General features: G+C 42.5%; 1 protein-coding gene across 6 annotated transcripts in view; it reads left to right on the forward strand.

Annotated features, from left to right (window-relative positions):
• The first annotated feature begins 16,479 nt into the window (after positions 1 to 16,479).
• The window catches only part of ERAL1 (Era like 12S mitochondrial rRNA chaperone 1), a 73,524-nt gene continuing 66,285 nt past the window's right edge, over positions 16,480 to 23,718 (forward strand). For all 6 annotated transcript variants that reach the window (XR_014980015.1, XR_014980016.1, XM_085649145.1 and 3 more), the window contains exon 1: positions 16,480 to 16,637. Coding sequence is in view for 4 of the 6 variants with exons in the window: in XM_085649145.1 (XP_085505271.1) it covers positions 16,565 to 16,637 (73 nt within the window). In the remaining 2 variants the exon portion in view is untranslated. The remainder of the gene's footprint in view (positions 16,638 to 23,718) is intronic.

Raw genomic sequence — 23,718 nt, forward strand, 5'->3', positions numbered from 1 at the left:
ACAGAATCGTTAAGTTGTGCTACGAAGGCCATTTGGGTATCACAAGATTGAAAAGAATTAAGGAATTATATTTGTGGCCTGGTATTGATGCAGACACTGAGAGAATGGTAAGACACTGCGTGGAGTGTGAGAAAGCTGAAAAAGCTCAAAAAACCTTGAGGCCTTCCTTTAATTGTTTGTCCTTTAGATTTCATTACACTTATAGTTTGGGGAGATGGTACTTATAAGTTCATAGTTGTGTTTTAGTCTCTATCAGTGACATGCATCAAAATGAGAAATTGCGAGTCCTTATTTGCGATTTTTAAGGAATCGCAAATAAAGACTCGCAAAACACGATGCACCAAAAAAAATGCGAGAAAATTGCGATTCGCTAAAAATCGCTAATTAAATTGCGATTTCGGCATTTGCGAACTCGCTATTAGCGATTTCGCAATTAGCGAAATCGCAAATAATGAAGTCACTTTTTGATGCATCCTGATGACATCACAACCAGGAAGTGAGCAGCTCCAGCCTCATTTCCAGTGCACAGTCTCAGGGAGAGGAGGGAGCTGGCTCTGGGAGCTGAACAGGAGTGTGACAGAGACAGTAGAACAACTTTTTCTAACAAATGGAAGGCTCACAAACAGCAGAGGAGAGCCAAACAGGCAGGAAACGCAAAATTAAATTTGCAGAAAAAGAAATTGACACCCTCATTGAGGGAGTAGTCCACAGCCATGATAAGCTGTTTGGAAAGGCATCATTAAAAGTGGCAGAGCAGGAGAAAAGGAAAATCTGGCTCCGGATCCAAAACAGGGTCAATGCCATTGGGGTGACACACCGCACCATTGAAGAACTGAAAAAACGATGGTACGACTTGCGCAGTCGGGCTAAGGTGCGCATTGCTGACCGGCTCAAGGAGGCAAAGAAGACAGGAGGGGGAACACCAACAGACACTGGGAACACTCCCATGGAGGACTTGGTTGAATCCACCATCCAGCCAGAAGCTGTTGTTGGTGTGACCCAGCTGGACACGTCCGGAGCAGCAAACACATCTGAAGGTAAGATGAATGTATGTTACCTTTTTTTTAAAATGTAAGGGTAGAACATGACCACAGTACAGGCCAAGTGCAGACTTTGAATATCCACTACACAATGTATTCAGTAGGTGAGGGGCATTATGGGAGATGTAGTCAGGTCAAGCAGTTACAATGGCAAATCTCTGAGTAACAACCCAAAAAAGCTTAATAGAGTATAAAATCATTAACAAAGGCAAAAATTTATTACTGTGAAATTTTTATCACAGACATTAAATAATGCAGTTTTGCACTGTTTCACCTCACAGATGCTCAACGTGTAGAAGATGTGGATAGCGATTCCCCAGACATGCAGGACACCAGCGCAGGTGAACAGATGGACACAAATAAATCCCTCACGTCCAACAAAGTCACGCAGGGCTACTGTTCCATCCCTAGTCACCATGGAGTGTGATGATGAGGCTGATGCAACACCAGGTGGCAGCCATGGCCAGACAACTTCCATCCCACAACCACAACCACAGGTCCCCAGAACCAATCACAGAGTCCGGCGTAGGAGAGGAAGAGCACTCAGGACACAGCAGGAGGAGCAACCAAGTGATGTCTGGGGTGGTCTTGAGGGACAGATGCTCCGTATGCAGCGCCTGCAGACAAAAAACACACGTTTAGTACAATTACAAATTGGCAAGATGGCTAGCAACATAGCAGTACTGTCTGAAAGTGTGCAGCAACTGAGCAAGGTGATGCATGAGGGAAATGTATCCCAGAAGAGACAGCATCGTCAACTAATGCTGCACCTGAAAATGTTTGCAAAATCAAACAATAGGTTGGCCACGACAACTGCACTGCTGGCACGTAGGTCTGTGACCATGCAAACTGAAATGTGCCATTGGAGCGGGGATGTGGCTAAAGCACTGGACCAGGTGACCAATGCAGTTGAATTGCTTAATGCCTCCACAATTGCGGCAAACATGTCCACGCCGGAAGGGGGTAGTGAGGGTGGCTCAAGCCTAAGTAGTTTGGCAATTCCAGTCCGCACTACAGGAAGACGCAACACACGCAGCAGTACCCCCGCCGCTTCCAACATTACGGATGACAATGCTGGGTCTGACAGGCGTCTGGGTGTTCGTGGGAAAAAGCGCTAGACTGGCATGTACAAGTACATTCCACTATGGTGACGTAACCATTTATTTGGATTTGACTTTTCACTGACTGACAAGTAAATTTACATTTGCAAACCACTTATGTCCATTGCACTGGTCAGATTACAAGTGTGCTTGAACACTCATGACATTTTTATTTAATTAAAGAATACTTTGATAGCAATATTCAGTTTCTGTGTCATCATTACTCACCTCAGAAATAATTTTGTGTGATGTCAAATCTTCTCCTACGCCCTTCTGCTGCGCTTGCCCCTTGTGCTGCATGGTGGTGTGGCACTTGCTGGTTCCCATCCTCCGATTCGCTGTCAGACACCTCGATTTCCATTCCTCCCCTTGTCGCTATATTGTGCAGCATGGCACATGCTGCTACTATCTTGCAGCATTGTTCAGGGTTGTACTTCAGTGCTCCACCGGTCTTATGTAGACATCTGAATCGGCTCTTCAGCAGCCCAAATGTGCGCTCTATGATGTTCCTTGTTGAAATATGTGCTGCATTGTACCTCTGTTGATTGGCAGTTGTGGGATTGAGGTAAGGCGTCATGAGGTAATTACGCAAGGCGTATGCGCTGTCACCTACATGTAATGGAGCAAAGAGTCAGTGGCAGCTTGACATTGACATACGTACAATGACAGTGATAAACTATTACACATATTTACCAAGCAGATGTCCCTCTCCAAATTCTCCCCTGACAAGACGGGTGTGTTTGCCACTTTGCCTGAAGATATAAGAGTCATGTGCACTCCCTGGAAATTGCGCAACAATGTCAGTGATTATGTTTTTGGCATTGCAAACAACCTGAATATTGAGGGAATGGTAACATTTCCTATTTCTATATACATATTCCTGTGTTGCAGGGGGACATATTGCCACGTGGGTGCAATCAATACAACCCAAAACATGTGGGAAACGAGCTATCTGGTAGAACTCCTATTTGGTTTTTGCAAGGTCAAGCGCGGTGGTAGGGAACTTGATGTGAAACCCGATCACGGCCATCATGGCATCAAGGAATGCTTTCAATATTCTTGAAAGTGCGCTTTGTGACACACCTCCCGCTACAGCAATGACCCCCTGAAAACTGCCTGACGCCAGGAGGTGTAGGCAACATAGGAACTGCACATGCGTTGGGATGGCATTGGCCCTACGTGTCTGTCGTTGCATTATGGGGTCCAATTCATTGATTAGATCATGGATCATTGCTGCATTGAGCCTATACTTATCGTATATCTCATCCTCTTGCTGGCCTAGCAAAGTTATGCGGACTCTGAAGATGCGCTCATTTATTCGCCTCCGTCTCTGTGCGGCAGCCTGCAGCCTCATCCTCCTCGCCATCAGGTAAATCCCTGCCATTGTGAACAGTGCTGGCTCATTCTGGCTGTGTTTAAATGGGTTTCTGTTGGTTTTCACCTGTCTGTGATTTGCACTCATGATTACCACCTGGTTGTGATCCTTCTTATTTAGCGATCGCAAAATTGCGATTTTCATGGGAATCGCTATTTGCGATTTTTCATGCATCCATTTAGCGATTCTTTGTTTGCGATTCCCTATTTGGGAGACGCTAATACCGATTCGCTATTTGAATCGCAGAATGTTTTGCGATTCCTTATATTTGCGAAAAGTTGGTTTTTCGCAAATATACAGTTGATGCATTTCTACACTGTCTTTTGCGATCGCAAACGGCCAATTTTTGCGATTCGCACCGTTTGCGATCGCAAAAAGGTTTGATGCATGTGCCTGTAAATGGATTGAAATGAAGAATGTTCGTAGGATTGACACCAAATGTGTGATTAATTTCTTAATGAACTTTTTGTAGGAGTAGGTTTGCCAGCATCAGTCTTGGCTGGCAATGGGGTGCAGTTTAAGTTACATGGAATGGGGGAGGGTTTGAGGTGTTCTAGTATAAAACACACATTTATCTCATTATAGCATCGCATTGGGAATGGTGCTGTAGGAAGGGTGAATCGTATCATTAAAGGTACCATACAATTTGCTGAAGGAGCTGTTAAGAGTTGGGAATCTGAACTTGAAAGGATGTTGAAGGCTCTCAGGCTCACCAGACAGGAGTCGACTGGAGGGAGTTCTTTTACTATTTTGAGGGGATGTATTCTATATTCTAAGAACAAACTTAGTTGAATGAAAATAAGTAAATTTGTACAATGGGATCCTGAAAGAGTCTGAAAAGAATTTGAGGCATCGCAGTCAGAATACAAAACTAATTGCAATGTATGTCATGGTGTTGAGGAGGTACATCTATGTGTAGGACAATGGCTGCGAGTAAAACAAAATGGAAAAGTTTCAAAAGGACAGTGTTTTCAGTGAATCTACGAAAATTCCAAAAATAATAACGAATACTTTCAAAAGATGACAGTAATGTCTAACATATGAGTTAAATTGCTATTGCATAAAGGAGTGAGTAGGAAATGGAGAGGAAGGATTTTCATAAGGGTGAGAAATCTTTCTGGCAGCTTCTCAGTGAAGAGCTAGATGTGACGGGATATAAATTAAGCAATCATTGCGATCTGCAGCTTGTGGGAACTTGTGGTGAGTCTTCAAATTATCCGGTAAGGCTAATGAATGATGAAAGTTCTTTGAAGACAGAATAGATCTATGACTGTCACATCGAATCCCTGGAGAATGTAAGGTCCTGTCAAGATTAGTAAATGAGGTAGAGAAGTAAAACCTCCGATGGGGTGTAAGGAGTAGGTCTGTACTCATGTCACATATGTCTCTTTATATTCATCAATGTTTTGGTTTGTTCATTTATTCACAAGTTGTATGTGTGTTTTTTGATTAGTTGTTTTGTTTGTTTAATAAATGGGGAGAGAAATTGTGAGGTAGGTGTATAGTAAGAGTATGTCTATGTAATGCCGTATTTGTTTGTTTCTTTTAGATTTCTATGTTTGTTTTTATCATAATGTGCAGGCCTTCACATAGAATGCATGCTGAGTTCTAGATTCTGTTATGTAGATTCCATCTGACGGAAAGTAGCTGGCAGAAGGAGCGGCTGATGTTGTGGGTGGTCGAGTTATTGTGCTACAGCATGATGTTCAGAAGATTAAAAGCTGTGACTTTGATAATTGTGAACGAGCTATAATTACAGAAGACTTACTATGGTTCGACCTGTGAAGTCCTAGGCCCTAGGCCTGCACGATTGGAGAAGACCGACAAAAACACTAGAGTTCTGCTCATAAATGAAGTGAGGGCATATGTGTCCAACTCCCTTTTATTAACATGGGCACCTGACTGGTGATGACTGTGAGCTTATGGAATTCCAACCTGCAAGTTCCCAGATCCATACATGATGATCTGCTCCAGTTCAGGTTTTTTAAATTTCAATTCTGGGCCTTGTAGTCATGGTTTGATAATGTAATACACAAGACTTCAAGTCCCATCCAAAATTTAAAGAAGAAAAAACTTGGACTCGGCAGGGCTGTGAGTATGTGGAGGCGTAAAGGCAGCTCACTTGCAGGTGCCTGCAGCAAAGTGCCCTCAGGACACTAAATTCCCCCCATGAATCGAAAGAAAGTCAAAAACGTCTAACAGTAGAAACAAAACCCTACAAAATAAAACTCCACTGCAAGTCAGTGGGTCTCAAAGTCAATCGGCAGGACAGTGGTGGTCAACTACTCAAATGTAATGGGCTGCAACAGAACATCATCGCTAAAGTTAATAACTTAACCTGATGAGCGTCAGGTCATGAAGGGGGATGCAGAAACGCCCAGGATCTCTGAACGACATACACTATGGGATCATGTACAGACAATACAATGTTGGCCATCATGCAGATGTTCGGAACAGTTTTTGGTTAGTGTTCATAATTCAAACAGTTTATACCAAACACACGTTTCCAGTGGGTTTCATTCACAGGTGAACATCTCCAGATTGTACATATATAAATAAATATAAATTTAGCTCACAACTAATTTAAACAGAATTACTATAGCAGGCCACTCTGTTCAATATATATTCAGTGTAATGACTTAAAAATATGTTTATGTTTAAATGTTTGTATAGCGCTCGAATGCCGAGGCGTCTTGGTGCTGTGAGTGTGGTGACAGGGAAGCACGATATAGCACGGCCTATGTGGCTGCAAAAAGCTGGGTTTTCAAGCTCTTCCTAACAAGCTGAAGATTGGATTGAAGCCTCATAGCTAGAGACAGCTTATTCCAAAGTTTGGCCGCACAGTGTGTAATTGCTCGGCCTCCCCAACTTTCTCCTCTTATCTTTGTCACTTTGATAAGACCTTGAGTAGCCGATCTAAGGGTACGTGATGGAACATATGGTACAAAATGTTTTTGAAGATCATCAGTAGCACCTTCATAAATTGCCTTATGCACAAGTGTTAGAGATTTAAACTCTATACGCTGTTTAATGGGCAGCCAATGAAGGGATCTAATTCCAGCTGAGGTTGGCTGGCCTTATGTAAGCCCAATAAAAGCCTGGCTGCAGCGTTTGTAAAGACTGTAGTTTTTGCATTTGAAATTTGTCAATTCCCAGAAACAGAGCATTGGAATAATCCAACTTTGAGAGGAAAAGAGCCACCATCACTGTTTTTGTAGCTCCTGAGGTATAAAAGGAAAGATATTCCTACAAAAATTTAAAAGAAAAAACATGAGGACGTAAGGCTATTAACCTGTGCACCAAAATTCAGCTTATTATCAAAAAGAATACCCAGGTTTTAACCTTCTCCACTGGGGATGGACATTCTCCGGCCTCAGTCGGCCACCACGATCGGTTAAAATAAACAAAGTGCAGGTGGCCCAGGCGGCAGAATGATGAAATATTTATACATTGCCATAAATACAGCACAATCATTCGGTTTAAGTTTGATTAGACAAACGGATATGCACATTGTTCTTTCTCTAGTTTTGTATGCAGTTAGAATATTAAGACCTGGGGACAGTTGGAGATCAGCTATTGAGCTGTGAGCTGCTGTGACCTAGGGCTGCTAGTAAAGGACGTAAACCTCTTGCTCTAGATACGCACATTGATCTATCCTTTTTTACCACACAGAGTTCAGCGGAGTTTTCGTACTCAGGTCATCAAAATGCCACGTCCGATCAGCGTCCGCCGATATCGGATCGGACCTGATCCGCAATCCCCAGAAGTGCTTTCTGTAGTGTAAGGAGAATATGTACCATGAGGATCTGTTTGAGTATCATCTACACGTTATTCCAGAATTGTTAAACATGTGTGCATATGGAGAAAGTTGCAAGAGTTCACATTGCTTCTCGGGCTTTGTGCATTGAATAGCTTCCCCATTTTATACAGAAGTATTGATGTGTCTAACTACCTATGTAAAAACTTGAATTGTATCAATCGTAGGAGTGCCGATATAGCCACTTCTCTGGGTGCCATATTTGTTTCAATCTGTTCATTTTTCCTCAGGGGATCCAAAGTCCCCTTCCTTTTATGTTCTGAGTGGCTCCATACAGTCAGTGCACGAAAAATTTGTGCTATTCCTTTTTGCCCATGGGTTGACTGGTTACCTTTGCCTTCAGACGGTTGTATTCGGGAAGTGTATCTAGTTTCGACCTGTAAACAGGTAAAGTGTGTCTCAATTGAAGGAATCTAAAGAATTGACTCCTGTGGATACTGTTTTCATGTGCCTGCTTATCAAATGTCTTGAAGTATGTTGTGTTCCCTAATTTTGATATGCCAATTAAATCCCAGCATTCAAATCACACCATTATTGTTACCCCAGGCATTCAAATATCATGCCAGAAAGGTGTTTCACAGGTTAGTCTATCATGCCTACAGTCCATCGCAACGCAGCTCTTCAGGCCACAAGAACTACTGTGGTGGGCGATGGTAGCAAACCATGGATTCTAGATCACATAAGAAATTTTATGTTCCAGTCCCCTCAATGGAATCTCGTTCTAATTATATTGATTGTTAATCCTTATCACCAGATAGTCAAAGGGAAAGGCGAAGCCAGGTAATTTAGTTTCATATCAGCAACCCTAAAACCGCTATCAAATTGAGATTGTACACATTTATCCCATGCTAGCCGGGAGCTTACCAGACCATGAATTTATCATAAGTCCTAAATCTTGGTTGATTTGTATTTGTTTCTGTTATTACGTTAAGTGTATGCTCGATAACTAGCCACAGTACGTATTGTTACATGGAGCTACAGAAAAGGTCCTGCTAATTCTTTCGGTGTGGGTGCAGCTCAAATGTTTACTTTAACTCCACCATAAGTATTTTTTGCCTCACCAATAAAATGCCAAGACTGGAAGGAGTATTTTTAAACTACTTAATTACAATAGAAGAAGACGTTATTTCTCCAGGATGAAATAAAAGATTATTGGTATACTTATTAGGACCTGCACTATTAAGACTATTATGCAAGATTGTAAAAAAGTCAAATCACTTGGAAAAGGTGATGTTTTTAAAAATGACGTGTATGTCTTTTATTCACCTGAGCATGGCAATAGATAAAATATTTTTTTTCAAAGGGAATAAAACATCACAGAAACTATTGCATGTCTCAGCTCTTACAACGCCTGACATTTTGGAATCTACATGCTGTATTGATCTGCAACAAAGTCATCATGCATAACAATAATTAAGACGCATACCAGAAAATAAGTTACAGGAAAACTTTACGAAAGAGATCAGAAGAAGTAAATATCCTCTCACTCACCTCTATTGATGCAATAGCTTACAGTAAGAATTGTCCAACAATTAATCAAAGGAGTCCGGGGTTTGGGATTATGGGACACTTTGTGAGGGTGAGTAAGAAAAAAGAGATGGGGCCCAAGATCAAACGAATAACTGAAAATCCCATGAGCAGTTCTTCTCATAATGATATATGAAACCAGTTGTGTACTTAGTGGGCTAGAGAGGAACAATTGTTCTCGGAAGAGACGGTGTGTGAGATGAACATAGGAGAAGTTAAACTGAATTTAGTAGCAGACTCAGGGGCGCAATACACTATTATCAATAAAAATATATAGAGGGACAATTTTGTTGGGAGTAATCAATAAAAGCTTGTAATCATCGGATGTTAGTCCAGTCTTAAAGGTGAACCCGTGATTGGGTACAGAACAGTAATGTTTGTATTTAAGAACAGGAAAGCAACAGTTAAGCTTTATGTAGCAAAAAAGGGCCACCATTAGCAATATGGCTAGATCAAGGAACTCTTGATATTAATCTGAATCCAAGCCTCCCGGCATACGTCTTGATTGTAGGGGAGCATGGTTACACTGGGAGGTGTATATTTATGAAATTTCTGAATGTATTTTGGGAAGGTAGAAGTTTTTTTACGCGGAAAATAATTATAACAGATGCCATTCATGTGCTGACCATTCCATTAATCTACTCATGTACCTTTCCATCCTTACATACTTCAGACGTCCCTTCTTTCTTATCCTATTCATCCATTGACATTACATTCACATATCGATCCATTCATCCTTTCATCTTTCCATCCATTTATCCTGTCACCCTTCCGTTCACCTTTGTATGCATTCATCCATCCATTCTTTCAACATTGACCCTTTATCAATCCACATCCATTGCTTCACCCATCATCCATCCATCCTTTCACTATCCAGCTGTGTTCTTTTAACCTTTCATTAAACTTTCCTTCTTTCCTAAATTCTTCCCTTCTTCATTTCTCATTTCCATATGCCCATTTTTATTTCTTTTCTTATTTTTTCTTTCTTAACTTTTTCTTGCCTACTTGCTTCATTTGCTGCTCTCTGACCTTTTTTCATGTTTGTACCATTTCTTTCTCTATCTGCTTCACTGGATTTTTTTCACTTACCAGTCCTTGACCACACCTCACTGCGCAGCAGTGCTTTTCCCATAAACCATTTTTGTGAGGTGTTATCTGGCGATAGAAAAGGCCAATTTAAAACAAATGATCCTTTTAGTAACACAAAGTTACCAGGTCAGATGGTACAAAGGCAACCTTCAATTTAGCTGCTAAAGCTTGGGATTCATGATGCCACTGATTTTTTTTTTTTTTTAAATATCTTTATTGGTCTTTTCAAGTTTTTCCAGCATTCCATGATACATAACATAACAGAATGCGGAATACAAGAAAGAGACAGTATTGTCAATTACAGATTACATTGTTGCAACAATACTGTTATGGAGTAACTACTCGCAGTTCAGCAGATCGTGTCCCGATGTGTTACAGCACACAAAGTTATCCTCAAGAGACTGTCACCCATGGAGTCTCCGTGATTTCCTGACCCGCATTCCTCCCCACATTGCTCAGTGGCCCATGAGGAAAGAAGCATTTAATCAGAGCAATAAAGGGGAGAAAAGGGTGCCAATTCTGCATTATAGCATTTCCTGCAACGTTAAAGTCACGCATGATCGCCATGAAATTAGCAAATGGTGGAAACAAACTGGTGCGGCCAGTGCAACAGGCCAACGATGGGATAATTCCATGGAAAAGAAAAGAAGGATAAAGGCAAACACATCAATAAAGTATTCTTTCACAATATTAATACGATAAACAACCTGGTTAAAAGAGCTGCTGTCTAGCAATCATGAAATAAGCCAGTACATTCCAGAGCATGGGACAAAAAACAAAAACAAAAAAAAAGTGAGGGAGGTGTGACAGGACCGTACACTGGGGCAATAGTCAAGCTTGCGTCAGTGCTGGGGGTTAGCCTCAGGGGGCACAGGTGTCGGGGCAGGCGGGAGTGAGAACCCCGCTACACTAGGCGGGCTTGGCAAGACGACATCCGGTAGGGTGTAGGTAATTGCTGCCATGATCTCGTCCCCCCCCCGCCCCCGGGGCCTACAGCAGGGGCTCATGGAGTAGCCGGCTGAGTGTCACCGCCCTCCCTGGCGCCTGTGGTGGTAAAAGCTGTCAGTATGGCGTCCCATTGTAGTGCTATGGGATATTTACGGAGCCCCGCCGTCTCTTCCCTGTGGAGTGCAGTGCTTTCTGCCTGTGCCCATATCTTAAGTGAGTTGGTCCAGCTGATCGTCTCTGGGGGGTCTGCCTGCTTCCATCATTTCGTAATTAAACGTTTAGCAGCTATTAGCCCTAAATCTCTGAATCGTGATGTAACTCTATTCTTCTTGGACCTGACATAAACTCCTAATATGCAGACTTCCCACGTAGGCGGCAGGGTGGTACTAGTGCAGAGCGTCAATGCAGCAGCGACGCTCTGCCATATGGAGCAGATTCGCGTCGAGCTGCCGACAACGCGGACATTCTGATGTAGCAATGTTGAAAATCTGTTAATGTTGTCGGGGGAAAGCTACGCCCTCTGTAGTATGTATGTCTGTATTAACTTGAATTTAGAATTGCGTGGTATATTTGTAGCACCAGCTAGGATGGTGCTCCATTCTTTGTCTGTCCAGGGCTGGCCTCTGTCTGCCTCCCAGTGAGCGCGAAGCGTCAGCATTGGTCTCAGTATATGTGTAAGTAAGGCGGTCACCAGCCAATGCACTATGTGGGAGCCCGCCCCCATGACGTGCAGGTATTGGAACAGCAGGTGTGTCGGTGGCTTGGTTGTTAAGTCTCCCAGAAGGACCGACAAGGCGCATATGAGAGAGGTGTGAAGAAGAAACTGTCCAGCAGGTAAGTCAGTGTCCTCTGCTAGCTCCTCAAATGGTAGGAGTGCGCCATCTCTATAAAAGTCACCCAGAGTGTCTATTCCCGATGTGTGCCATTGTCGGAGTGTGATTTCAGAAGTACCCAGTGCTCCCCTAGGTGTTCCTAAGAGCGCTAGTATCGGGGCATACGGAAGTGTCACACGGGTAAGATATAAACCCCTCTTGTAGCATCGATGGGCTAGGCCCAAATGTAATTGGAGCGGATGTGGGGACCGGGCAGCCGGATGGAATAAGTGACATATTTGAGTGTGTGTCCACGGTTGCTGCAGGGTCGCCGTGTCTTCCAGGCTAGTGCCATTAAGCCACTTCGTCACCCACTGTAGCTGAGCTGCTACGTAATACAGCTCCAGATTGGGGACAGCCAGTCCTCCCTGGGAAGCTGGGGAGTATAGTTTCCACAACGCAACTCTGGGTCTGCCTTCGTTCCATATGAGATCTCGGGACAGGCGCTCTAATTCACGGAAGGTCTTGGGGAATGGTTTGGGGAGAACTATCATTTTCAGCAGGGTGACGCGACTCATGACGTTAAATGGAAGTGTCCTCCAGAAGTGCACCTGTGCACAGACCGCCGAAATTGCCCTTGTCAAATTACCCTCCAATAAGTCTTCTGGGGTTCGGTATATATGGATCTCTAGATACCGAAAGGTGGTGGGGTACCAAGGGAGCCGCGAACCATTATTGAACACATCAGTTTCTGCCGTGGCCGCACTAAAGGGATATACTCCAGACTTGGCCCAATTAACCCGGAGTCCCGACAATTCCTCAAACACCCTCAGCACCTCTGCTATGGACTCGGTATGTCAGTGACATCACGTACATACAGTAGTAGGTGGTCAGCATACAAAGATACAGCATGCGTCCCATCCCCCAGCTGTATGCCCCACTCCTCACCTCCTCCGCGGAGAAGCATCACCACAGGCTCCATGGCAAGAGAGAAAAGTAGCTGGGATAGAGGGCATCCCTGGCGCATACCCCTCCATACTCTAATGGGAGCAGACACAGTCCTACCAGTGCGGACACGAACTGTGGGGCGCTGATACAATAAGTGGACCATATTGAAGAAGAGATCACCTAGCTCATATTTGTGCAGCACTGCCGCCAGATAGGGCCACTCCAAGGAATCGAAGGCCTTCTCCAGGTCTAATACCAAGCAGCCAGAGCGGGGCCACCTCTGTGCCGCCTACTGCTGTATTGTGAAAAATCTGCAGAGGTTGAGTGAGTTCATGATCCCACTGATGGTACAGTTTGACTATGTATGAACCTCAGAGTTCTTACTAACAATACTCAAGTTGACAGTTTTCCCATTCCAAGATCTAATGATAAGTTATCTCTGATTAACGGAGTGACTTGGATTTCCTCTACTGATCTCTCTTCGGTGTACTACCAAGCACCCTTACATCATAAAAGAAAAAGACTAAAAGCACTTAGTATACTTATAGGTTTTTCCAATTTGTGAGGATGCTGTTTTGCTTAGCGCTGGCAGCAGCCAATTTCCAAAGACTAATGTATGAAGTATTTAAGGATGTCAAAGCTTTAGATTTTTTCAAGACAAAATCACTATCATGGGAATAAAATGAGGAGCAACACAAAACACAATAATCCAAATTATTAAAGATCTTACAACAAAAAGAATTTACTGCAGAGAAAATAAATGCAAATTTGCAGTACATGCTGTGACTTATCTAGGACATAAGGTAAAGCCACGAGGGTGTCAAAACAAAAAGAGTTAATTGAAGCATTAAAGAATGCTTCGGATTCTGGGTGCAAAGATGATATAAGGTCATTCATAATTTTTTTGCGGAACAATCAGAAGGCCAAACAAATTTATATGTGTTTTTTACTAAAGCACGTAGACAGTTTTCCCAAAGAAGGTTTGATGAATTTCCAATAAAACTCAGCCATAACAATGAAGCTCTGAGATGATCCCTTGATTTAGGAACGGGCGCATTCTTGATTGCAACAACCAACCAGTTGTTCTCTAAGTTTTAAATACTCATTGCATATGTCATGCCTAAGATACATGACCTTCTGCTCTGCAAACGTACACTTACTGATTTCTGCTGTGAGACCCCCTTTTTCTAAAAAAAATACTCATTACTTTAGACCAGGGCTGGAATGGGAATGCAAACCGGCCCTGGCAATTGAGTAGGGCCGGCCGCACGCTGTGCGTAGAAAACACTGCAGCTGGTTTTGTTACAGGGGGCCGATATTGAAGCTATGCTGGCGGCCCACCAGGAAAAACGCCCGCCTTAGCCAGTCTGGCCCTGCTTCAGACAAGCTCTTGTGCATCATGCTCTCCTTTGTCTCTTCCAAACACTAAAATGTCATCTTGGAAGCATATTATCCCTGGCATATCCCCAAACAAATGATGATGAGTCAATGCCATAATTGCACACACATAAACCCAATGACGAAATGTAAAAAATATGTAGAAACATATTTTCCACAAACACAACAATTTCATAAAAGCGTGGTTTCAAAATACAATCAGCAATGTTCAATAAAAAAAAACACTCAAGTAATCCGAGTAATCTCATCTGCACAATAATGCTTATTCAGCTTTTTCTTGATCAGTGTTGTTTATCTTGCCATGGAAAATGTTGTACAGTATATTCTCAAGCAGACTCACACAGGAGTGTATGTGAGTGATGGTGCATTCTTTATTTACAGTCTTTTTGACTATGTTGCCAGCAGCGGGAGAGGAATGCCAAGAATATGCACCGGCAAGAGCGCAAAAAAACCACAGAAGACGTACAGGTGCGCGAGGTGCATGAGAAGCCATTTAACTCTGTTGTTCTTTAATTAATACTAAAACCACATGCAATAAACAGGCCTCAACTAATTTTAATAATAAATTTTCTTAGCGATGTGCACAGTACCAGCAAAAAGAAAAAAAATTGTTGATTGTAACAGTGGTAGGCATAGGTACCCAGCTATTTAGAAAAATATAATCACTAAAGTTGTAATGGTGACTACTGCACAATTGTAAAAGTCGCAGCTTTTAATCTTCTGACCAGCTCGTGGTCAAGGAGACAGAGCATTATAACTTGACACCCCACATCAGCCCCTTCTTCTTCTGCCCATTAGTTTTCCTCAGATGGCAATGTCAATGATTTTAATTAATAAATCAAAAGGGTTGAGATCCAGGAACGGGGCCGTGGGAGTCCCAAGAGATTCCGGCCATTCTGCTAATAAAAGAAACCTTCACAGGACAACATTCAAAGTCAAAATCATAAATGTTTAATCAAATGTAGAAATCATTACAGAAAGTACAAAAGTAGTAAGTCAAATGTAAATTATTATCAATAACGCAAAAAATAATGCAAATGCTAGTGGGTCAACATAAGATTTTTCTACAAAGCAAGTAAATAACCTAAATCAAAGTATAGTTCAGCAAGAGAACTTACATAAATCTACTCAGTTCAAAAGTCAAGGAAAGTCTAAGTATAAATCAATAGGCAGACTAGTATAAAGTCAGCACACTTCCTAAAGCAAAAAAAGTCTGAATACAAATGAACAGAGGGACCAACTTGGGGTCTGCTTTTTAGAAAATATGCAAAAAGTCTGGCACATCTTCCAAAAATGGCACATCTTATAGGTTTCAGGCAATGAAAGCTACATACTCGACATGGTGAGATCTGACATAATATGGCACAACTAATAAAGTTTCATACACATAAACCAATAGCTTTTCAAGAAATTATGATAAATCAAATAAGAAACGTTTAGGAACACCTACTTTCATGCATAATTGTAACGAGGCGTGCATAGAAAATGAAGGAAAGAACGTGAAATTTGTGCAACAAATAAAAACAATAGACAGTACAACTGATTAATGACACCCAGAGCAGACTTGGGTAAAGAACCTTGAGCTTATTACAAATGCAGAACATTCTGTCCATGGCTTTAAATTAATACATTTCAGCTTGAGGAGTAAACTGAACTGTGAAGTGAATTTTATTTCACTTTTTTTCTGAAATGCAAAGATACAGAAGAGAAACACATAGAAAAGTCATTAATGTAATTTGAAAAAGTCAATTCTTTCTTTCGCTGTAAAATGAATTTCAATGCAAGATGAATAGGCCTAGTCATATCAACCAAAGTCTGGATATACTAACTAGTCTAAAACACATTTAAATGAAGCATTATTTTTTTTATTAATTATAAACGCATCCACCAAATCTACATTACAGATTATAGAGGTCAACCTCCATTCTGTGTTCAAGGCTGCACAATGTGATAAAAGTAAGCATGTAGCATTACATAGAGATGCATTTACTATGCGCCCACTACAGCGTCTCAGTGAATTCATGTGCTTTTCTATGATGCCAAAAGTTGTTCATGTTTAGTGATGTCCTGAATATGGTAAACAGGGTTTTAATTTTTTTTAACCCGTACCTCTTTTTAGTCACAGTCTTGGCTGGTATGCCTGAACATAGTTGTAACCTGTTTACAGTGCACGCTTCGCCACCAAATGAGCTAATTCGTTTTTATAAACCTTTTTTTATTTTAACGCTTACATCAACAAAACATCTTGTTGTAGATTATAATAAATGTAAACTATGATCTGTGACCCAAAAATGTAATTAGTACGAGTACACATATGCTATTAAAATAAGTAATTTCCCTTGCATTCTTAAAGAAAAAAAACGCGGTGACCTGTTCGTTTATCAAATCTGTAAATCAGACAGACTCCATTCCAATATGGCTGCCATGCTCGTCGCTCGCTCACGCTCCACGCTAAGCCTCTTCTAGAACACCTAGAGGACTTCACTTGGGGACCTGTGCGGGAGAAGAGCATGGCGGCAATCACTGGGGGTCTGGGACGTGGGACTCAGCTTTGGACAGCGATCCTACAGAGACAGTGCAGAGGTCAGTGAAAAGGCAAGACGGCAGGCGGGCGCAGCCCCGACATTTGCATAACTCTCGCAACACGCATTTCGCCTACTGAGAATTCCGGACAGTCCGAACTGTAAGAGACCATTCTTTAGATGTCGTAACAATCCGCGATGGAAACTTTGCCTTTATTTTGTATACACAATAAGCTTGCGACGTTCTGGAGTAGTAACCCTGCAAGGTTCATAGGTTAGGCTTCCTTCTAAACTCAAGGGATTAACTAGGGAGCCATCCTTGAATTTACTGTTATGGGGCTAATTGACATTCGCAATACTGCAGTCTGATCAGATTCACATTTGCCAATTGACAACTTCAACCATTTGCTGTAGCATCATGTTACCAGATAACTCCATATCACCTGCTACTCGTTTTTTAGTTTATATATTTCTGTATTCTTGTAGTCGGTTGCCTTTATTGTCTATAGCGCACGTGAAAAAAAGGAGAACAGTTTAGAACTATAGCATTTCGTTAGTGGTGATATTCTATCATGTATGCACATTTTTGACTACTGTTGAGGCAAATTAATGTGGTCCATGGCAAAGGAGTCAGGTTCATACTAGTTATTTTGCAAGTGTGATACTACACTTGACCCTTTCCGCACTGGTATAAAAGAAGAAATGTATATGTGCTTACAAAATTATACCACTGTTTCAATGTGAACGTTTTACACATAGGAATCATGAATCAATACGTCATTTATCAGATTTTTATTTTTGTTGCTATTTTTTGTGAATTACTCTCTGCTAATGCATGGTATGTTTGTGTCTTACAAAAATCTATTTCAAAGACAATTTATGCAATATTGATGGTGTATTTACAATTCACAAACTATACATAAAAATTCTCTCACACAGAATGTTCCCAATGCATTTTGGGATAAAAGTATCCCTTCTTCAGGGGTGTGAGAGAAACTGTAAGTCCAATCGGTAGCTTAGTACTAATGCCTGCCTGGCATTTAGTTGTATGATAACCTGAAGTCTCCTGTTGTGTGCCCGAAATTCGACGATGCACTGGTACCACACGTGGTCTGTTTAAGCAGTGCCTTTCGATTCGAATACAAAGGATATCGTCAGCGTGGTCATCCAATAAACAGAACGCGGAATACTACGCTGTCATGTCAAACCCTTTTGTGAGTGTGCTCAGGCAGATCCCTTGTGATGTGCAAGTGTGGTACGTGACAGCTCCTCTCCCTCATCAAGTCAGAAGATGGGCGTCCCTGCCAACTCCTATTCGGCCTTTGTCTTGCTGTCAAAGCCCAATTGCCAGCTACACGTAGTCATACCCACGCTACAAGCTTAAGGCACCAAATGATCACGACAAGAAAATGTAAACTTTCTAAAAAGTGGCACTTTCAGAATTGTGATTTTTAAATCCAACTTTACGATTAAAGAGTGTTTTGCGTTACAATTCTTTAGACACAAAACTCAGCATTCTTATCTGCTTGCAATTGAACGTTGGCAATTATGAAACGTAATGAGGGAACCCAATGTTATCCTGTGGGAGCCGTGGGCCTTACAGTAGAAAAACTAATGTTACGAGTTTTTCATTCAGTTATGAAGGAGAGAGAGAGGTCTGGGTAGCCAGTCCGTGTCCCCCGGTTTATTATATGTAATCAAAGGAGGACTAGCTTATTTGTGAGTGATACAGGACTCAGAACTGTATGGGGATGGGAAAACTATTTAGTTTTATTACGAAGCCCGAATGTGTCCCGGGTGTGCTACAACGCCTGTATTACAGCGGAGCTAGTATTTGGCTGACTGTGCAGTGTTGGTGACGTGAAAGTTTAAAAGCTATACAGTGGTCCCAGTGCCCAAGGGGGTAAAACTTTAATGTCTGGGCCTCTGTTCGCGTTAAAAGCAAGGCAATGGATGTAGGTGGAGTGAATTTTAGGAACTCCTGCATCCGGTGTGTGTCACTGGGTGGGCCGATGATGAAACATGCCACCAACTAGGTTGGTGGGTGAGGGCTTCATAAGAAAATTAAATAGTTTTCCCATCCCCATACAGTCCTGAGTCCTGTATCACTCACAAATAAGCTAGTCCTCCTTTGATTACATATAAGAGTTTTTCAGTACCAGGACATGTAAAACTTAAAAGTACATGTATAGATTTTTAGGTACACTGCACCCTGCCCTAGGTCCTGTTTAGGGCCTACCCGAGGAGTGACTTAGATGTATTAAAAAGTAAGATTTGTCCTGGCAAAAGTTTTTTTTATTTTTTTAGGTCGCATTGGCAGTTCAAAACTGCACATAGGCTGCAGTGGTAGGCCTGAGACATGTTTAAAAGGCTGCTTACGTGGGTGACGCAATCAGTACTGCCGGCCCACTCATAGTATTTAATATACAGGCCCTTTCGAACATGTAGTACCATTTTACAAGGGACTTACAATTAAATAAATGTGACAATTGGGTGTAAGCCAATTTCACCATATGTAAGGGCGAGATCACCAGCACTTTAGCACTGGTCAGCAGTAGTAAAGTGTACAGAGTCCTAAAAGCCAACAAAAATGGGTTCAGAAAACAGGAGGGTGAAGGCAGAACGTTTGGGGATGACCCTGCAGAAAGAGCCAAGTCCAAAAGATGGCAATTGCCTGAAGTAGGATTCCAACCAATCTTTTGTTTTGTCCACTATGCCGCCTCATATTTGGCCAGCCACATGCAAATCTGCCTTGGTCCTGCTCCAGTTGGAACTGTCCAGCCTGAACTGTCAAGCCATGTCCTCACTGAACCGGAACACAAGCAACCAAAAATGTTGTTGGGCGTGTTCACTGGGCTGCAGCTTGGTTCCAGCAGTGTGTCATCTAATGTTGGCACATTCTATAAGGGATCCTTGTTAGAACTGTGAGTTTTCTATTATAGCGAGAGACTGAAGGAAGAAACTGGTAGATTCTCTTGATGGATTCGTGATCTCTTGTTTGGTGATCAGGCCAGGGTAGTTATTGTCTTTGTAAAATTTGTTTGTGATGAGTGTGATGATCTGCACCGGGTACATAGCACAGAGAATGTAGGTCTCTGCTGTCTGAGGAATGATAAAAGGGTGTAGAATTACTTAATGTTTTTCAGTTTCTGTCTATTGTAAAGTATAGCAGGTGATCGGATACAAGGGGCGGTTAAGCAGGGAAGATATATAGCTCCAGCATTAAGTTTAACCTTTTAAAATTACACAATAAAGAAGGAAGGAAATACACAGCTGTGGTCAATTTACTTTGTGTTTACCTAAAGAAGCAAATCCAATTTGTTCTTTTTCACTTCAGACAGTGTAAATAGGAAGAAAAGCCTATTTGTGGTGCATAACGTGTATTTGTAAAGCGCACGTTCACCTAGAAAGGGTATCTTGGCGTTGAATAACAGATGTTTATTGTTACCCAAGTCTTTGGTACTCATTTTATCGACCTCAGAAGGATATGTGCACGCCACATGCTATTGGGATTAAAAAAAAAAAACCGGGCGAGGGTGTCACGTAACGCCTAGAGCTTGCAGTGGTATTAGGGACCTACTTTTTAGAGACCAGTGTCTCGATCAAAAGAGATTCAAAGGCCATTTTAAAAGTTGTATTGTGTACACACTTCCCAGTGGTGCACCCTTTCTCTCCGATCGAGCTGCTAACGTGAGGTTCATGACAATCCTGTGTGTGGTCCCACTCCTCCTACAGCAACCTTTTACTACCAATCTGTGCATTCGGAGCAACAACGCCTTTTATACTGCACGGTCACATGCTGCTGAGCTCCTACATCTTCTCTCCATTCACCCCTTCCCTCCCTACTTCTCACTCATAAACATGCATGCCTTATTTCTAAAGATTGGTGTAGTTGCTAACTAACTTTTTGGCTAATCCACCCACCCCTAAATAATGTATCTATGCACTATTTCTGTAGTGAAAAGCTAGAAACTGACGGCATGACCCAGTGTGTAGTAATTGGATAGCTGTTCAATCTCTGGCGGCACAGCACCCAAAGGTGACAAAGGTCAAAGGACCCAAAGGTCCCAAAGGCGAGATATATTGATTATGCCTTTCCCCTACCGTTTATAGTCAAAATTATTACTTCCGACACAAGTGATCTGCTTTTAGAGTTTAGCTTCTGCACAGGGTATAAGCTTCACTATATACATTTTCTCCCAACACTTACTGGCACAGTATAACTTATGCAAAAACATGAATAGGAAAGGAGTACATTTTATTTCCAACATTTGCACCCGGTGTCCCTCCTGTCTATGCAGTCATGTTTCCTCTGACTAAAACTGCTCTCTTGTCGTTTTGTAGGTACGGGGTGTCGCTATTATTTACTCTCTTCTGACATGAGTAATGTGCTTTTAGGGTTTTGCTTCTGTAGAGGGTATAAGCGTTCACTTCTACCACCCCCTACTTTTCCACCGTTTTCTCGCCATTCTCTTTCCTTCCTATCTTTTCAAAAAGGTCAAATAATCAGTTCACTGCAAACAAAACAAGCATTTGCAATGCAATAGGTCTCACAATTGCGAGAGTTTGAGCTATTTTTATTGTAAATGACATTGCCTTTTATTTATGTTTTGGTTTTTCAAACATAAATAAAAGCCATTGTCATTTACAATGCCAATAGGTCAAACACTTGTAAATGCGAGACCATTGCATTGCAAATGCTTGTTTTACAGGTGAGTACCTGAATCCCACCAGACTAAGCTCAGGAACTGGGGCTAGTTACAGGAGCCAAAATGCTGCGCACCCAGCTGTGTACAAGGGTATGTAGTGGGGGGTGGGGGGGTGCTCCGTAACCAGGATCAGGACACTGTACACCCACTGAACAAGTTTAGGCTGCTGGACTTTGCCTGGGTCGGTGTCCGGGATAATAGGAGCAGAAATGTGCTAAGCATGGCACTGTACTGACCCCCCGGGGAGAAGTGTGACGACTCCAGGCGTGGGGCCCAATTGAGAACATACCCACTGCCGCCACCACACATTGCCTGTGCTCCTCTCTTGCGGCGGCCGTAGGGCGGAATTGCAGTAGCAGCACGTTCAATCATAAATTTAAACCTGACAGCGGCTGTGGAGGTGCAATAAGCATTGCAATGAAATAAATACAAGTATTATTCCTGAAATTGAAACATACATAAAAACTAGTAAAATTATTTGTAAGGCAATAAATCTGTGCGATGTAAGTGGGGATTCATTGATGGAGTGTGGAAAAGTGAATGAAGTTGCCAAAGCTGCAGTGGCAATGGGCATTGTGCCTGCTTTGGAATTTGAAGACAGGAGTGACAGCGAGGATCAGCGCAGCATTTGAAAGCCCTGCTGCTAAACTGTGTAATTGCCTGTGCTGCAACAAAAGCAAAGCGCGTGCATATGGTATGTCCTTAAGACCAAAGCAGAGCGCCAAGCAGAGCACGTGCATGTTTTGTCCTGCGTGCGCACAGCTAAGGTTTTACACAGACGTACATGTGCCCAAGAAAAGCGAAAGTAAATGCCGTGCCGCAAGAAAAGAAAAGCGCCTGCATATGGTATGTCCTTAAAACCGAAAGCAGAGCGCGTGCATAGTTTTTGTCCTGCATGCACACAGCTAAGCTGTTAGACTTACATGTGCCCCCGGCTGAGTAAACTTTACTCAAGAGGGGCTTTTAGGCCATTGTGTGCAGCAGCTGCGGGCCTCCATCCGTCCCTCGTTGACTACAGAGCAAGGAAGTCGGTGCATGGAGTTCAGAGCAACAGAGAAGGGAGCCTGGGGACGCAAAATAGACGTCAGGCTGCGAGGTGATTAACGTCGCTTTGGAGAAAATGCAAGGTGAGGCTGTCTCGAGCGAGGGCACGGGTGGGCTGCAGGCGCAGTTGTTTTGGCCATCCCTTATTTATGGAAGGGCTGCTATGATACTGAGCGCGGGCTGGGGGGCTTTATGACTCGGCCTCATGTCCTGGGCTGCATGCGCTAGTTTAAAAAAAAAAAAACTCAAACAGACGCTGTGAGAAAGGTGGTAACGCGTCGCAAGTTTGCACATGTGCAGTCCTTCTGCTGTCTGCATCGTCAACCACTCCGGGGAGCTCGGCGAGACAGGAAACTTCTAAAGTCCATGTTGTAATGCACCGCGGCGCTTTACTAACCTGCATTTTTCTGCGTGGTAACGCGTCGCAAGTTGGCGCGTGCACATCTGCAGTCCTCTGACTTGTTCAGCAAGGAAGCAGGAGGCATGTTAACGCGGCGCAAGCTGCCGCGTGCCCATGTCCTGTCCTGCCACTTCAGCTAACGCCGCCGTACGCGTCTACAGCTGATGTCTTTTAAGCGCGTGCTCCTATCCTGTCCCGCATCGCTAAGCAAGTTAGCAACAATAGATCTCGCCTACGCGAGCAGCGGATGGCGCTGCGTCGCTAGGCGAGACCTAAAAATGAACTAAAAAACATTCTCATTTGCAACACCAATAGCTCTAACTCTCACTACTGCAAGACCTATTGCATTGCAAATGCTTGTTTCATTTTCTGATTGCCTCACCTTTCTCTCTTTGCCTTTCTTCTCTTCCTGCCTCATCTATCTCCTTACCTCTCATCTCATCTCCTTCTACTTCTGTTATTATTCTCTTTACCTCTTCCCTATCTCTTGCCCCATCCCGTTTCTCTTACTCAGCAGTCTGAGATAACAATCAAGCTGAAGAAATGTAGACCTAGAAGAAGACTCAACTTGATCGAATGGTGAAACTCCTTTAAACAATGCTTTCATTTTTACTGTTGCAGCAAGAATGCCAGTAGTGGAGAAGCATTTATATGCAATTATGACTATCCAGCAACTAAAGCTACAATTTCAAGCACTGTGTTGCATATGTCTTATTTAATATTCTGTACTAATCTAATAAACACCAAATTTCCCCCATTATGCCTTTCCTACAAAGGGAGGAGTAGGCTTGTTAGACAATAAAATCCACATAACACAACGTGTATTTGCAAAATGCACGTTTACCCAAGGATATCTTGGTGTTGAATAACGGATGTTAATTGTTAGCCTACTCGTTGGTACTCATTTTATCGACCTTGGAAGGGTGAAAGGTTGAGTGGACGTGCCGATATTCGAACCTTTGACTATATGAGGTCAAACACAGGCCCCT

The sequence above is a fragment of the Triturus cristatus genome, chromosome 3_2, assembly GCF_964204655.1.
Source record: "Triturus cristatus chromosome 3_2, aTriCri1.1, whole genome shotgun sequence".
Classification (NCBI taxonomy): Eukaryota; Metazoa; Chordata; class Amphibia; order Caudata; family Salamandridae; genus Triturus; species Triturus cristatus.